This window comes from Cheilinus undulatus, linkage group 2, assembly GCF_018320785.1.
Source record: "Cheilinus undulatus linkage group 2, ASM1832078v1, whole genome shotgun sequence".
NCBI lineage: Eukaryota > Metazoa > Chordata > Actinopteri > Labriformes > Labridae > Cheilinus > Cheilinus undulatus.
In genome coordinates this window covers 11,675,435-11,690,760 of record NC_054866.1, presented here as the reverse complement: position 1 = coordinate 11,690,760, position 15,326 = coordinate 11,675,435, and the positions used below count along the sequence as shown (strand labels likewise).

The following is a 15,326-nucleotide window of genomic DNA, read 5'->3' as shown; positions in this document are numbered from 1 at the left end:
GATTTTATGGTATAAGTCTTTGTAATAAAAATATGCCATTGGAATTTATCATTTTAAAATTATAAGGACCATCCAAAAACCTCTGTCTCCTAATTTGCAAGTTCTTAAATGTCAGCAGCTGTAATCATGGGAACTTTATTTTGGAAAATAAGAGGTTAAAATAGATTGTAACATAATTTATCATTTCTTTAACTCCAGCTGACACCCGTGTCTAAGGGAAATGGTTTGTAGATCCTTTTCAAGTAAAGATAAAAACATTAGTTTAAGTTTTAGGTGGGCAGGTTCATTTTCCATGTCAGGTGGTAGACCAATGACAACTGAATAAAACACATTTTACTTTAAAACTCTTGATTTTATTTTTAAAAATATGTGTCCATTTTCTAACAAGAAAAAACAAACAATATACATGTACAGTGCTTAACAGATTTATTAGACCACCACCCAAAGGAAGGTTTATGCCTCAACTGCCCTAAATTAACAGCATTGGTTAAAATTGGTAATACCAAAATGATTTTTTATGTTTCTGCAATGGTTAATACACCAATATGTAGAAGCTCTTTAACCCAAATGATATTTTTAATGCTAAAATATAACTATTATTGTTATCCATGAATTTTCAAATTTACTGATTTACAAAAAAAGAAAACTGAAAAAAAAGTAAAGCACATTATTATTTCTTGATTAATATGTCAAATTAGTTATTTACTTGCATTCCTGAACAGAAAAATGAGTTTTAGTGGTTGAATGTTATGCTTGATTCATTTCTGACTTCTCAGAGAAGCCCAGTGAACCGGCTCAGTTTTGGGTCTAAAAAGGTGAATTCAGTTTGAAATCCCTCATTCCTGTTCAAAATGTTAAAACATGGAGAGCTCACTGAAAATGAAAGAGTCCACATTAAAACACTTCATTATGCTGGATGGTCTCTGAGACAGATATGACAGGTGGTCTAATAAATTTGTTAAGCACTGTATATATAAATATATTACAGTTATTATAGTACAGTTTTGCTTAGGAGGGTGGATACACTTTCAACTTCAAGTGGTACAACCAAGGTAAAACTGCAAAATATTAAATTACCATTAAATCCTTGATTTTTATTATAACATCATATGCATCCATTTCTAACAAGGATACAAGCAACATGTGTTTAAGTACTTGCCTATTTAATTTGTTGTATGGTTTACAGTGCACCAATATAAAACTGATGCATCTGTGCATCCCTTGTATTTATGCCAGCTTTCTAATTTGAGTGCACACAATTCAGTTAGTATTCTATTTGCATTCATGCTTTAATTTGGTATCTGGTGCTTTCATTTAATGTAATACTTACCCCTTTTCTTGTTTATTTTGCTTGACTGAGATCACACAAGAAGTGGAGACTACCAGCAGTGGTTATAGCAAACTGGGAGACTTGGACCGGATGATTTACGTGATAAAGTGTTTAGTCTCTCCTTGTGTTTACGTTGGACTAGTCTATTGTCTTCACAACCTGCACTCGTTATAGTGTCAGGTCAGTTTTGCCTTTTTAAGTTGAAGCTCTTTTTGAATTTTGGGCCCTGTTTTTGCATTTTTTCCTCACTTTAATTTTAACTTGAATACTTTTGTTGATGACTTAAAAATATAAAGAACACTTTGCTCCTTTTATAGCGTTGTCCTCATGCATGATTGCTTGTTCCCTAACACACGGGAAAGAAGAACGCCAAAGAAACAAACAAAAATATCCAATAAATTTAGGGATTCTAACAATCTCTTAACATTCAAACAGAACCAGCAAATTGTGTGATAAAATTGAGATGAACAGTGTGCATGCTATTTTATAGTACTATTTTATATGTACTCAAGACCACATTATCCTAGACCAAGACCTAGCCAAGACCAGAGTGCACCAAGCACTAAGCCAGGACCAAGACCAAAAAAAAAAGGTTAAAAAAAAAAAAACATGACAAGATTGAACAGTTAAAGAGCATTCTCTCTTTTTAATCAATTTGACGGATATAAACAAGGTGTCTGCAACTCTTTCAAAGCACAACATGAGGTGAATGAGGCCTAAAGTAAGTGTTCAGAGGTATTTCTGACTTGAAATAAGATGGACTGATGTCCGAGTTTTTGCAGGTGTAGCTATTTGTTGCTTTAGCAAGTGCTTCTCCTTATTATCACGTTGATGAAGTCGAAAAATAGCAGATCAGTGCTGGTCTCGACCAGTCTTGATGGAAAAAGTCCGACACAAGACCGAGTAAAAAGTTCACAAGTCCCAGATGAGACCAAGACATTCAAAATATGGTCTTGAGACCAAGATCCTCGAGTACTACAACACTACTATTTGATAAGTGTATGTACACAGTATGCATGTTATCTGGTTGCTGATTACATGACTGGAGATATATGTATATATATATATATATATATATAGATATATATATATATATATAGATAGATAGATAGATAGATAGATAGATAGATAGATAGATAGATAGATAGATATAGATAGATAGATAGATAGATATATTTATAGATACAGATATATATCTGTGCATGGTACACAAAATAAACATATGGTATCATCTAAAATTTGATAAATTGATGTGCACAGTATGTACATTTTTTTATAAATATTTGCACAATATGAACATTTTATTAAAGAAATCTCTTCTCAGTATGCATATTATTTGATTAATGTAGATACACGGTATAAGCATAATTTGACAGTTTGAAAACAGGTTATTAACATCATTTGATAATATATGTGCACAGTCTGCATTAATGTAGGTGTACAGTGTGGACATTAATTTATACAAGGGAAATCTATTTGATTTCTAATTATATCAGATAACATTATTCATTGTATCACACTGTAAAAATGAGGTAAAACCAGGTAAAGGAGTGCAGATAGACTCTTGAATCCTGGCTGACAGAGAGGTATTACTGTAACATCAGGCACATTATCAGCTATGATAAACCTTGACAGACACCGCCTACCTTTGACCCTCCAGATACAACCTCATTGACACAGGATCAAAATGATGTCACCGTCAGATAGAGCACCAAAGTGCTGTGGTTGTGCTACCTTATCATGACCCCAGCGTTTTGTAAGCACTTAAGCTCCTCTGAAAGCGATCCAGAGAGCAAACTGTATTGATTAACACTGCTGTTAAGAAGCAACTCAATCGACATCTGAGATGAAGAGCAGATACAGATTTTGGGGGAATTACAGGTCTGCTTGACTTAGATTGTGCTGCTGAGATGAGATATTAGAGTCAGTAGCTTTTTAGAGGCTCATCATGAAGCAGCCAAGACATTTGTAACACACACACACACACACACACACCCACACCAACAGTACAGGCACACAAAAGCTGCACATGCTCACTGTGTCTCTGATAAAGTGGCTCTAAGCATTGATGAAATGCTGAGGTCAGACTGTTTTCAGCATGATTATAACCCAGTCTGATAGTCGAAGGGTTTCTAGACCCATGGACCCTAAAAAAATCAATAGTCATAACCCGTGTAGTGTGTCAAAGTGAACAACAAGGCCACATCTGGGAAGCCTCATGACCCCTCAACAGAAAGTCGAGCATGTTTGATTTTTCTTTTCTGCCCTGTGCGATTTGCTCCATCAAGCAAGTGAAGTTGACCAAAGGAGGCACAAAGCGCACAGCACACTCTAAAGTCCCAAGCTTTGAAAAAATAAAATAAAACAGCAAAGTGAAAGAAAAGAGAAGGGGTTGATGCTTTGAGATGAAATAATAAAAGAGCAAAACTTTGTCAAGTTCTGGACACATCCCTGCATTTATGATTGTATCATAGATTAATGATCACAACAGGATGAAAAAAGAGAAATGTTAGTGAGAAATAGACGACAGTAACACAGTAACTGTCATTACCATTAGCAATAAATACAGTATGTTTGTTTACAGTAGTGGTTCATCCAGAGTCACTAGAAAACAGTGTATGAAGCCTGACTGATGTTAACCAGTTAAAATCCAAAAGGGACCTGTGAGGCCAATTTGTAGCAGCCACTATACTGATAACACTGTCCCTTACTAACTTCAGAGTAACTTAGTATTAAGACAAAGAGGTTGAAGTGAGGCTAAACCTGGCTGATAACTTTTGCATATAGTGTACAACAAATCTAAGCTATATTAGCCAATGCAGTTAGCAGTTAGCAGTTATTAATCTACAAGAAAGGCACTGCTGGGATTCGAACCCAGGATCTCCTGTTTACTAGACAGGCGCTTTAACCAACTAAGCCACAGCGCCACATGAATGTGCAAACATGTTCACTGGTGTGTACCTAATGCTTCAATACTCCACCCAGCTGTAACTGTCTTTCTGCAAGTTCCCTCTCCTGCTGCCATATTTCCTATTGTTTAATCAAAACTGGACCAAATTTATTTTTACAACAAAGCCATACTGAAAGTTTTTCTTGGCAGAGAAGATGTTTATGCACGTCTTCCAACCAACCTTGGCATCATTTCTATTTACAGAGAAGCTCCACCATTAACAATCTAAGGCAGCAGTAGCCTGTCAGCTCAAGAATGGCACAGAACGTCATTTTGTCTTGTCGCTCTGGTTGGCTGGTCATGAATGTGACAGAACGTTCCTCCAATCACCTTCATTTTTTGAAATGTCCTACTTTATCCAAACGCTTTCTATAGGAGCTTTCCCAGGTGAAAAATATCCATGTCGTAGATATGTGAAACAGCCTGTCTGGTGTGTCTACATTACCCTAGGTCAGTCCCTTTTCGACCAAGGTCCAGGCAGTTTTAAGAGTGTACTGACCATGATGTGCAGTTAAAACCAAATGACTGGACAGATTCATGTCACTGACTTGAAGCTATAAATTCCTCATTTTGACTTTTCATTGTTTTTAACTAGATGATTGGTTGTTTTTTGTTTTTTTTTGTTTTTTGTTTTTTTTTCAATTGTAATGAAGTGCAATACTTCTTTTAGAAACAAAAGTGAAAATGAAATCACTGATTTAAAATTCTAATCAAAACTTAATTACAGTAGTTTCAGTGATGAAATAAGATACTTTCCACTCCTGAAAATGATCACATAGGTAGTGATAATTGGTACCACCCGTCAACAAATTTGTTCGGAAATTTGTTCCTTGATACAACACGAGAGGAATCTCTCAACAAAACTAAGACTCAGCACTCATCTCTGTCCCCGCTCTCCTCCATCCTCCACTATATTACATTAGAATGCTTAATTGCAGAAGCTGGTGTGCGGAGAGGAAATGGAAACTGAAAAGAAATTCAGCAGACTAAGTGCATCTGAGTCTGTGTGTGCTCAGCTGCAGCAGAAACACATACATTTGCACATTTCTGCAGGATAACATGTCATCATAGAATGGAAATAAAGCAAACTAACGTGTAGTGAAGGAGGGTTAGTAGTGTGCATTATAAAGTTCAACTTTATATCACGTACGCCAGCCTGAGATTATCAGGCGGACCCTGTCCTTTGGTACACACACACATACATGGACACACAGTTTACACAGCACATATAAAGGGTTGGGCCATTGAACTGTCTCTCTCTCAGTGTAACAAGCAATCCATAAGGCAAACTACTGCCTCCTCTTACACAGCAGCTCACAAAATGCCTGCAGACTACAATGGACGCTGGGAGATGGTGAGCAATGAGAACTTCGAGGAGGTCATGAAGGCCCTTGGTGAGTCGCTTGGTGTCACGTCTGAAGGCGTAGAAAGAGAGAGCATGTATTTTAGCCCTCAGTTAAAACCTGAGTCAGTTATAGGGTTGCATTTAAAGACGCAGCCAGGTAGAAAGGAGAGGTCTGAGGAGGAAATCTGGGATAAGTATGATAGTCAGAGTGAGGAAAAGGAGCAACACTGTGGCACTGCTTCATTTCCTCATTGAGCTGCTGTCAAGCCAAGTTAACCTCGACTCTGTGAGCGTCTGCCGTCTGTTACCACGCCAGATAAATATTGATTCCCTCCTTTTTGCATTTTCATCCTCCTCATCTGCAGAAAAGGAAGATGGATTTCATTCCTGGATCAGGCATGTGGCCAGTGTGCCACTTTAAAAAAGAGAGAGGGGAAAAAAAGAGAAAAAGAGAGAGAAAGAGAGAGAGCTCCTCTCCTTTTGGCGCATCATTGATCAGGCCCCAGAAACACTTTCATTATTCACGACTCTATCTGAAATTCATAAAACAACCCCAGTACACTCAGCTCACTCTAAATCCGGGAAATCCTGAATGCCTCTGCCTCATTTCCATCGAGAGGAGAGGAAAATGACATCCTTATGGAAATGGGTCAAAAATATTATTTAGATGGGTAAATATAGGGGCCTCATCTGTAAGAGTGATGGGGAGAAATTGAATTTTCTCTTTAAGGCAAATGGGATATGAAAATCTAAACGGTCGGGGGCGGATGCTTCTCTTTTGGCATGGGCCTGGCGCCGAACGGGGAGGAGAAACTCATTTAGGGCAATTCTGACTGGGAGCAAGGTCATTTTTAAAGGGTAAATGAGACTGTCAGAATCCCCGGTAGGAGAGGAATCATAATAAGTGTCCTGTGGTGTCATGTGTGGCTGTGCATGTGTGCTTAAGGTGTGACTGCGCATATATGGACATTCTATGTTAAAGCCAAACTTGGCTTCAAACTACAATAGGAAAACTGCATGTTTTAGATGTAGACATACTCTGCTTGAATATACATAAGGACCCTGATGTCAATGCAGGGTTAATCATAACAGTTTTATTTAGTTTTGGTCTTCAGCTAAAGATAAACTGTTCATAGTTTTAGTCACATTTTAGTCATTTATGCCCTTTTAAGTCTAGTTTTAGTCAATGAAAACTAAAATATACTTTGTCCAGTTTCCAGTCAAAAACTTTACTCGAAAACTTTAGTCTGTGCCCTGAATCTGGTGCCAAATCCTGCGTTCTATGCACCCTGCAGAGCCTGGATCCCTGTCGGAGTCGGAGCTTAACAGAGAGAAAGACAGTGAATTGTAGCGAGAATACTCACAATGCTGGGAGGAATAGAGGAATATTCACCCTCTGCCATGGCTCCCAGTCATCCAGTGAGACCATGGGTGAGACTGTCAGTGCATCTGTTGGCACCAGCAGGCAATGCTTCCACCATGACAGTCCACCCGCAGCGAAGCCAATGCTTTGCCTCACTGTGCTTTCACCCGACCAGAGAGGGAGTAATCGGCGAATTAGATTTTGGCAGTGATCCGGATCACCGTCTGGATCCAGGATTTTTTTTTAGGATTCTTCACTATTGGGAGATGGGGCTTATGGCGGAGGTCTGCACTCTCTGAGTGCTTTTCTAGTTGTCTTTAAAGATCTATTTTTAGTCTTAGTCTAGTCTTTCTCATAAAAATTAAGTTGTCAACTGAGATTTTTCAGTCATAATTTTAGTTGAAAACTAAAATACATTTTGCTCCATTTTCCTGTCAAAACATTTATTCTCTTGGGGATCAGGTGGCCTAGTGGTTAAAGGTGCTCCCCATGTACGCGGGGGGCCGGGGTTCGAATCCAGCCTGAGGCCCTTTACCACATGTTTTTCCCCCACTCTTTACCCTGTTTCTGACTCTATGCACTGTCCTCCTCTATCTAATAAAGGCACCAAAATGCCCAAAAATAAATCTAAAAAAAAAAACCATTTATTCTCTGCCTGAATCTGGTGCCAAATCCTGTGTTCTGTGCACCCTGAAGAGCCTGGGATCCCTGCTTTCTACAAGCTACACTTAAATTTTGTTTTGACGGATTTACTCACAGAGGCGAAATATTGACTTTCGAATGTCGGATGAAAGCTAAACTCACTTTTCATCAATTTTCGGAATCAAAGATCTCTTTTCAGCTAGTTTTAGTCTCATCTTTCTCATAGGATAACGTTGTCAACTACATTGTTTGACAGATTTTCCCACAGAGCAGGAATATCATTGATTTCAAATGTCCGAAAAATAGATGACATTTTAGTCTCCTACACGAAAACTAAACTCACTTTTTTGTTATTGTCATCAAAGATCTATTTTCAGCAATTCTTTATCATGTCTATCTCTTAGAAATAAGGTTATCGACTCACATTTTAAGTCAGTTTTGGTTGACAAAAAAACTAAAATACATTTTGGTCAAGTTTTCAGTCAAGCCTGTGGTCAAAACATTTATTCTTTGCCTCAATCTTGTGCCAAATCCTGTGTCCTATGCACTTGACAAGCCTGGGATCCCTGCTGTCTACAAGCTACACATACAGTACATTGTGTTTTGACGAATTTACCCACAGTGCAGAAATATCATCGATTTCAAATGTCCAATGAAAACAAAACATCACTCTAATTTTTGTCTCCTAAACGAAAATAAAATGCACATTATGCGTGTTGTAACGAAAGATCTATTTTCATCTTGTCTTAGTCTCGTCTTTATCATAAAAATTAGATTGTTGACGATAATTTTTAGTCATAGTTTTAGTTGATGAAAACTAAAATACATTTGCTCCACTTTCCAGTCAAAGCCTTTATTCTCTGCTTGAATCTGGTGCCATATCCTGTGTCCTATCCACACTGCAGAGCCTAGGATCCCTGCTTTCTACAAGCTACAGATACATTGTGTTTTGACGGATTTACCCGCAGGGAAAAATATCATCAACTTTGAACGTCTGAGGAAAACTCAATTCAATTTTTGTCCATTTTGGAGCCAAATATCTTTTTTTAGCTAGTCTAAGTCTCACCCTCCTTAGGGAAAAAGGTTGTATACTGATGTTCATGTTTCTTATGTATGCAGATATTGACTTCGCCACCCGAAAGATTGCAAGCCACCTGCATCAGACTAAGGTGATTGTCCAGAATGGAGACAAGTTTGAAACAAAGACCCTGAGCACCTTCAGAAACTATGAGGTCAACTTCACTATAGGAGAAGAGTTTGAGGAGTACACAAAAGGCCTGGACAACCGGAAAGTCAAGGTGGGGCACTTTATTTCTTACTTTATTATCAAGGACAGCTCTAGACAGATGTTCTTAACAATTAGTTGCCTTGTTGCTTGTTTTTTGTTGTCAGACGCTTGTAGTTTGGGATGGCGACAAGTTGATTTGTGTGCAGAAGGGGGAGAAGGAAAACCGTGGCTGGAAACACTGGATCGAGGGAGACCTGCTCCACCTGGTGAGACAAAACGTGACACCCTGTCTGAGTCATAAGGCAGAGGTGTAAACATTTGGGCCTATTTAGCAGGAAATGAAATGCTCCTGTGCTATCAAAGCTGCAGGAATAGCTTCCTAATTTAAGCCTCTGAATAGCCACATTTAATAACACAAGTAAACAGCAAAAAGATTAAAGCTAAATCACTTTTTCCCTGATGAAATCTGTCCTGATCCATGATTAGATCAAGATAGATTTTTTTATCTGAAGGCAATAACAATAAAAAAGATAATGAGCCTCTATCTTAGACTTGCAGGTGTAATCTCTGCCCAATTATGTAACTTAGACACACATTTATTGCATCATGTTAGACTCAGTCTAAAGGTGTCTGTTATCTCCCATAGGAACTCCATGTGCTTGACAAAGTCTGCCATCAAGTATTTAAGAAGGCCTAGTAAGACTGGGACGAACATCATCTGAACAAAACTGTGTATTGCTGTCTATTTGTAATGTAACTGTGAAGACCTGTAATAAAGTCATTTTAACACCATTTTTGCTTTTAAGGTGGGTTTTTCATTAATAAAAATGTACTCCCTCAGAGAGAATGGTTATTAAATCATAGCATAACCATCTAGTCGACCTTATTGTTTTTTTTTGTTTGTTTGTTTGTTTGTTTGTTTTTGCTCTAAATTCGCAGTTATCTCTCATCAGTGATCAATATGGATTTTTTAAGATATAGCCGACTGTTGGGACTTTATGCCTGGACTCAGACTGGACTTGAGACTTAAAACTGGAATCTCAGATAGGACATAGAGGTGGAAACTGGAGAGAGATAAAGTGAGCTATGATGTACAGCGTAGGTGTAGCAAGACATGACTTAACCCTTTACTGGCCACTCATCAGAATACTTGAAAATTCAAAATTTAAGCCCTAGAATATTACTGGTGGCCACCCCAATACTTTTTTTTAAACTTTACTACCATATATGGTTCCTTGTCTGTTTATAGTAAAAAAAATGCATATTTAAATATTAATACTGGAAAATAAACTCATATAGATTCAAATGAGTATTTTCATGTGCATTAAAAAGTTATTTTAAAAAATATTCATTTTCCAAGACATTGTCGGTTGCCTTCAGAGTCAGGGCTCCGAACAAGACATGATTGACTTCAGAATACTGTGTAAGTAATGGTGGTACCACTAGTTTTATTTTATAACTCCAACTGGAAACCTAAAGCAATCACAAATATTGAATAACTGACTGATATTTGCATTTTTTTTTTCACTATATACTGCAAATCTGAGTGGTTGAACATTTTCAGAAACTGGGGTTCCATTTTTCATGACGGAGTTGGTGGTGGGTCCTGAGGCTAGAGGAGTTGAGAACTACAACTATAATGAATACACTAAAATAAATAGATGATAAAGAATGGATCCAACTGGTCACAACTTGGAATTTTTTCTTGTAGCCAAACTGAAAAAAAAAAAAAAAAGGACATTTAATGACTTCTAACACCATTAACACACTGCAGTGTAAACATTACTATCTAACACTGGACTAAATATGAACTTTTTCATAAACAAGTGTGCATCTGGAATCACATTTTTCCTTTAAAATCTTTTTTAACCATGTCTCAAATAACCAATGATCACCCTTTGCATTGACAAATGCTCCACACTGCAGAAAAAGTCAAGATGAGTTCCAATAAAGTCACATATCCAGGTTCAAATTCTCTGTGAAATCTGTTAGTAAGAACTGCTTGTTATAATAGCTTATTTTAAATCAAAACCATATTTGCCTTTTGAACCAAGTAGGAGGGATAATGCGTCTAAAGTAAACTGTGTTTACAGTGTGTGTTTTTTAAAGTGTAGCAGGAGGCTCCACAGGTACAACATGTTCTGCTTCTCTGCCGGATCTCGAGCTGCTCCCACAGGAAGCGCTGCAGGATCCACGTCGCCAAAAGAAGCTACGTCAAGTCAGATAACGGCACGGAAGTTTTAACCGGAAGAAGGGGACTGTTGCTTACAAAATAAGAGCTTGGAAAAATACTTGCATGATTTGCCTAAGAACTCATGTAGCACCAGTTCTTTACAAATGTTTTCTGAAGACACACAAGTCACAGTGTCAACTAAAAAATGCATTTGAACTCAGTTTCTCTTGTTGAGCCATTTTCTGCAGAAGCAGTGGTGGGCTTGGATTAATAAAAAGATTTTTGAAAATATTTTCTTTTTTCCAATGAAGAATAATTATTGATATTGAAAAATAACATTATTGTGGAAGAAAACTATAGAACAATAAATCTGGAGTCCTTTACTAGACTTTCTGATACCCAAACGGGCATATGCTTTACTTGAAGTCATAAGCAGTTTTACCATGAGTCAAAGGTAGGAAACTGCCTGAGACCTGATGCTCCAAGGGGCTTTGAGATATAGTCATTATAGGTAGATATCAAGTATGAGGCATCTGTCTAAAATTACTTTCAATGATTAAGATGTGTATTTTTAATGAAACTAAGGAAAACAATGTGAATAAAATAGCATCAAAATCTATTGTAGTTCTCAAAAGATCCCTGGGGAGGATTCTTGGCTTTACCAGCAAGGTCTAAGGCTCTCAAAAAGCCACAGATGTCTTCAAATTAAGCACATTATAGTAAAATAGAGGTCTACAGATATTTTGGAACGATGATTTGGTGTGTTAAAATTACATGCATTAAAGAACACATTGTAATTTTTGCAGCGGAACAGATGTTTGAAAAATTAGGAGCAGATATCATTTCTAAATAATTGCTATACTGATGAAATGAGGTCAGTTTGAGTTATGATGCACTTCCTGTAGCCTATGAGCAAGTTCTTTTGGGTATTTGAGTAGTTATTGTTTATCCAATTTTGGATATGTCCTGTAGATCTCTGACTTTATTACCAGAAAAGAGATGGGGCCTCAAAAACCCTGCCAGATACTGTCACATGTTTAATCTTAATAGATTGCATAATAATAATAATAATAATAATAATAATAACACATGCTAACTGTAGTCCTGAACCATAAGAGACACCTATGCATTTCTGGTCACTTATTGCATTGTATGTAGGCTATAATATCTATTCTGCACTCCAATTATTTTTTTTACTTGGATAAATTTTTAATTAATCCCATTTACATTGTTAGTTTAACCTGTTTGAAAACACATCATACATGTCTTTTACTGTAACTGAAAGATACAGCTACCGTAGATGTCCTTCAGATATCCTTGTATAGTCACAATGCCAACATTAATTACATTTATTTATTTTTCATTTTATATTTCGTGTTAATCTTCGCGTCTTTCTTATACAGGACCGCAGGTTAATTCAAGCTTTATCGTGTTTCACTTGAGCACTAGTTGCCGTTACGTTTATTGTGAAAAATAGGTACCGGAAGTGCGACTGTGCTTTTTGGCGACAGCTTCTCATGAAAACTTTCTCAACTTCGCTGAATGATAGAAGCTCGACGAAGGCAGCAGGGAGGCCGGTCTCTTAAAGTACAACACCGCAGAGACCAACTGACGTTAAAACATGGTAGGCGGAACAAACAAACTAAATACTGAACTTTAATGCCTTTGTTTGTCTACTGGTGTTTGCTGGTTGTCTGGTCAGTGGCGCTGTTTGAGTACTGAAACTATCGATAAACTTTAAATCACAACTGGAAAAGTCCATTCAAAAAATACCGTGTGCATGCTGCAGCCATAGTGTGTTTCAGCGGAACTTTAAAAGCAAACAGATTATGAATAGTAAAGTCTAAACCGATTAAGAACTATTAGTAGCATTTCTGTGTGATTTTTTAAATTTTCTTTTTCTCAACATTAAAGATAGGTCCCATTAGAAGTAGGTTAGATGAATAAAAACGCTTTTCACTGACTGTATGTGACCAGAAAGCACCAAGTCCTTTATTTGTGCAGGCATGCATATAAAATGTGGAATGGGCTGTATCAACAGACACACCCCCTTACCAACTAGCTCCACAACCGGAAAAACTGCACATGAGATGTGTTTTTAAACGTGTTTCTGCTTTGAACAGTGCAGGTCTCTGATTTTCGTGCACTGCAGATTATAATAAATCAAGCCCAGACTGATGATCTTCTTAATGAGTGTTTGGACAATCCCAGAGGAACATCTGGTCTTGCTGAGAGGGGTTGATTTATTACATGATAAGACTGACTCTGATTAATGTCTTTTATGGTAATAATCTGTCTTTGTTGTGTGTTATTTCAGCCTCTGCGGTTGGACATAAAGCGGAAGCTGACGGCTCGGTCAGACCGTGTGAAGAGTGCAGATCTGCACCCCACAGAGCCATGGATGGTGGTCAGCCTGTACAGTGGCACTGTGGTGGTCTGGAACCATGAGACACAGGTCTTTATTGAACACTGACACGTTCCTCTAATCACACATAAGTCATTGTCTAACAGTTATAATCACTGATTATTTATTGATCCAGAGTCCAAGCTTTTAAACATCCGATGTGAGCCCAGTTTGTAACCGTTAATCTGGTTTGAATGTTGTGTTTTTAGACAATGGTGAAAACCTTTGAGCTGTGTGACCTGCCTGTCAGAGTGGCCAAGTTTGTAGCCAGGAAACACTGGGTCATCACTGGAGCAGTAAGTACTCTGCCACAACTGGCACCCTAGTACTGGCATCATTGTTAACAAATAGGGCTGAATGATTTGCAAAAATAATCTAATTGCAAATTTTTTCCCAACTATTGTGATTGCGATTTAATATGCGATTATTCTTGGGTTAATCTTATGCACTTTTCGACAAATTCAAGCAATAAATAATTCCATAAATAAGACCATGTGTATTGAAAACACTGAAATTGTTTCCGAAGCAATTAATCCATCGTAACATGAATCTGAATATGGGGGTGCAATGAGCATTAAGCTATAAAGGAGGTGGCTGGGGTGAGGGAGGTGAGGCTGGCTACCAGCTGATCACAGCTGGGGTATGACTTCAGTGAAGTAACGCTAGGCTTTATCGGTTTTAGATTAAACGTGGTAACGTTTCTTTTGGCTCTATAGCAAATGTGATGTCATTTGCTTTGTTTAGGGGCATCATGATTTTTATGTCTTTTGTTTTGATTAAGAAAAACATACATAAAACACAAAAAGGAGGATTTTTATCAACCATTTTAAAAAATTGACACTCGAATGTTTGCATAACATGCGTAAAATCTCTGCCGCTGCAAAAATTGATTTATTAAGCTGGTATTTTGACACATTTCAAGTTAAAGAGATATTGCAACTTCTACGATTTAAAATTGCAGCAGGTCATATTGCAATTTAATCTTATTTGCAATTAATTGCCCAGCCCTATTAACAAACAACGTCTGTTACTTTGCTTGACAGTACTACTGAAACACTTCAAAAACCACAATCTTACAAAGTGTTTTTGTCTCATTTCTTGTCAAAAAGCATTGCATCACACTCAATTTAATCCACATTTACTTCACATGTCCAGATAAGCCATAATCATTCAATCTTTTTTAATTTTTATGGCTTCAATTCGTAATAAAACTTTTTCCAAGACACTTAACAACAGCAGGTCTAGACCATTGCTTCCCCACCTGGGGTCTAGGATCTGAAATGTGCAATAACCTGCTGTTCTTCTTGTGGCTTCAAAAGCTTAAAATGGTTTGGTCTTCAAAGCCCAAAAATGTTCAAAGGTTGACTTTTTTTTTATAAAACATTAATTATGGTTATATTGAGGGTTTTATTTTAAACTAGAAAAATACTCAGTGAGCACAGACCTCCGCCATCAGCCCTATCTCCCAGTAGTGAAGAATCCTATGAAAATATTCCTGGATCCAGACTGTGATCTGGATCGCTCCCAAAAACTAATTCGTTGATTACTCCCTCCCTGGTGGGGTGGAGACACAGTGAGGCAAAGCACTGGCTTCGCTACGTGTGGAAGTCATGGCAGAGGGTGATTATTCCTCTATTCCTCCCAGCATTATGAGTATTTTCGCTACAATTTGCTGTCTTTCTCTCTGTTACGCTCCAACTTGTCTCTCTGTAAATTCCAAAACTTTGAATAAGTTACTCATGCCTGTCATCTCCTGGTGTAAAGTGGTAACAGCGCGGACCTCCGCCATTAGCCCTATCTCCCAATAGTACAGAATCCTTTAAAAAATTCCTGGATCCAGACGTTGATCTGGATCAGTCCCAAAATCTAATCACTTCTTCCATATGCCATT

At 37.6% G+C, this 15,326-nt stretch overlaps 2 protein-coding genes and 1 non-coding gene across 3 annotated transcripts in view; 2 read left to right on the top strand and 1 right to left on the bottom strand.

Annotated features, from left to right (window-relative positions):
- Window positions 1–4,183: 4,183 nt before the first annotated feature.
- trnat-agu lies at window positions 4,184–4,257 on the bottom strand. The gene has a single exon. It is a non-coding gene; the product is annotated as a tRNA-Thr (tRNA).
- Window positions 4,258–5,556: 1,299 nt separating this feature from the next.
- On the top strand, window positions 5,557–9,644 carry LOC121524671 (retinol-binding protein 2-like). Its single transcript, XM_041810123.1, has 4 exons — window positions 5,557–5,674; window positions 8,750–8,928; window positions 9,023–9,124; window positions 9,505–9,644. Exons 1-4 carry the CDS (start codon window positions 5,602–5,604, stop codon window positions 9,553–9,555), a joined length of 405 nt encoding a protein of 134 aa, XP_041666057.1. The 5' UTR covers window positions 5,557–5,601; the 3' UTR covers window positions 9,556–9,644.
- A 2,934-nt stretch (window positions 9,645–12,578) lies between these two features.
- LOC121526131 (coatomer subunit beta'-like) overlaps window positions 12,579–15,326 on the top strand; it is a 29,496-nt gene continuing 26,748 nt past the window's right edge. The window contains exons 1-3 of the mRNA XM_041812524.1: window positions 12,579–12,655; window positions 13,349–13,486; window positions 13,645–13,731. Of these exons, the coding sequence (XP_041668458.1) occupies window positions 12,653–12,655; window positions 13,349–13,486; window positions 13,645–13,731 (228 nt within the window). The 5' untranslated portion in view covers window positions 12,579–12,652. The remainder of the gene's footprint in view (window positions 12,656–13,348; window positions 13,487–13,644; window positions 13,732–15,326) is intronic.

Excerpts from the sequence above, each read along its gene's own strand:
- LOC121524671 (XM_041810123.1), top strand. The coding sequence starts at position 5,602 with ATGCCTGCAGACTACAATGGACGCTGGGAGATGGTGAGCAATGAGAAC. Across the intron at positions 5,675-8,749 it reads GGAGGTCATGAAGGCCCTTG|ATATTGACTTCGCCACCCGA; the intron begins GTGAGTCGCTTG and ends TTATGTATGCAG. Across the intron at positions 9,125-9,504 it reads AGGGAGACCTGCTCCACCTG|GAACTCCATGTGCTTGACAA; the intron begins GTGAGACAAAAC and ends TATCTCCCATAG.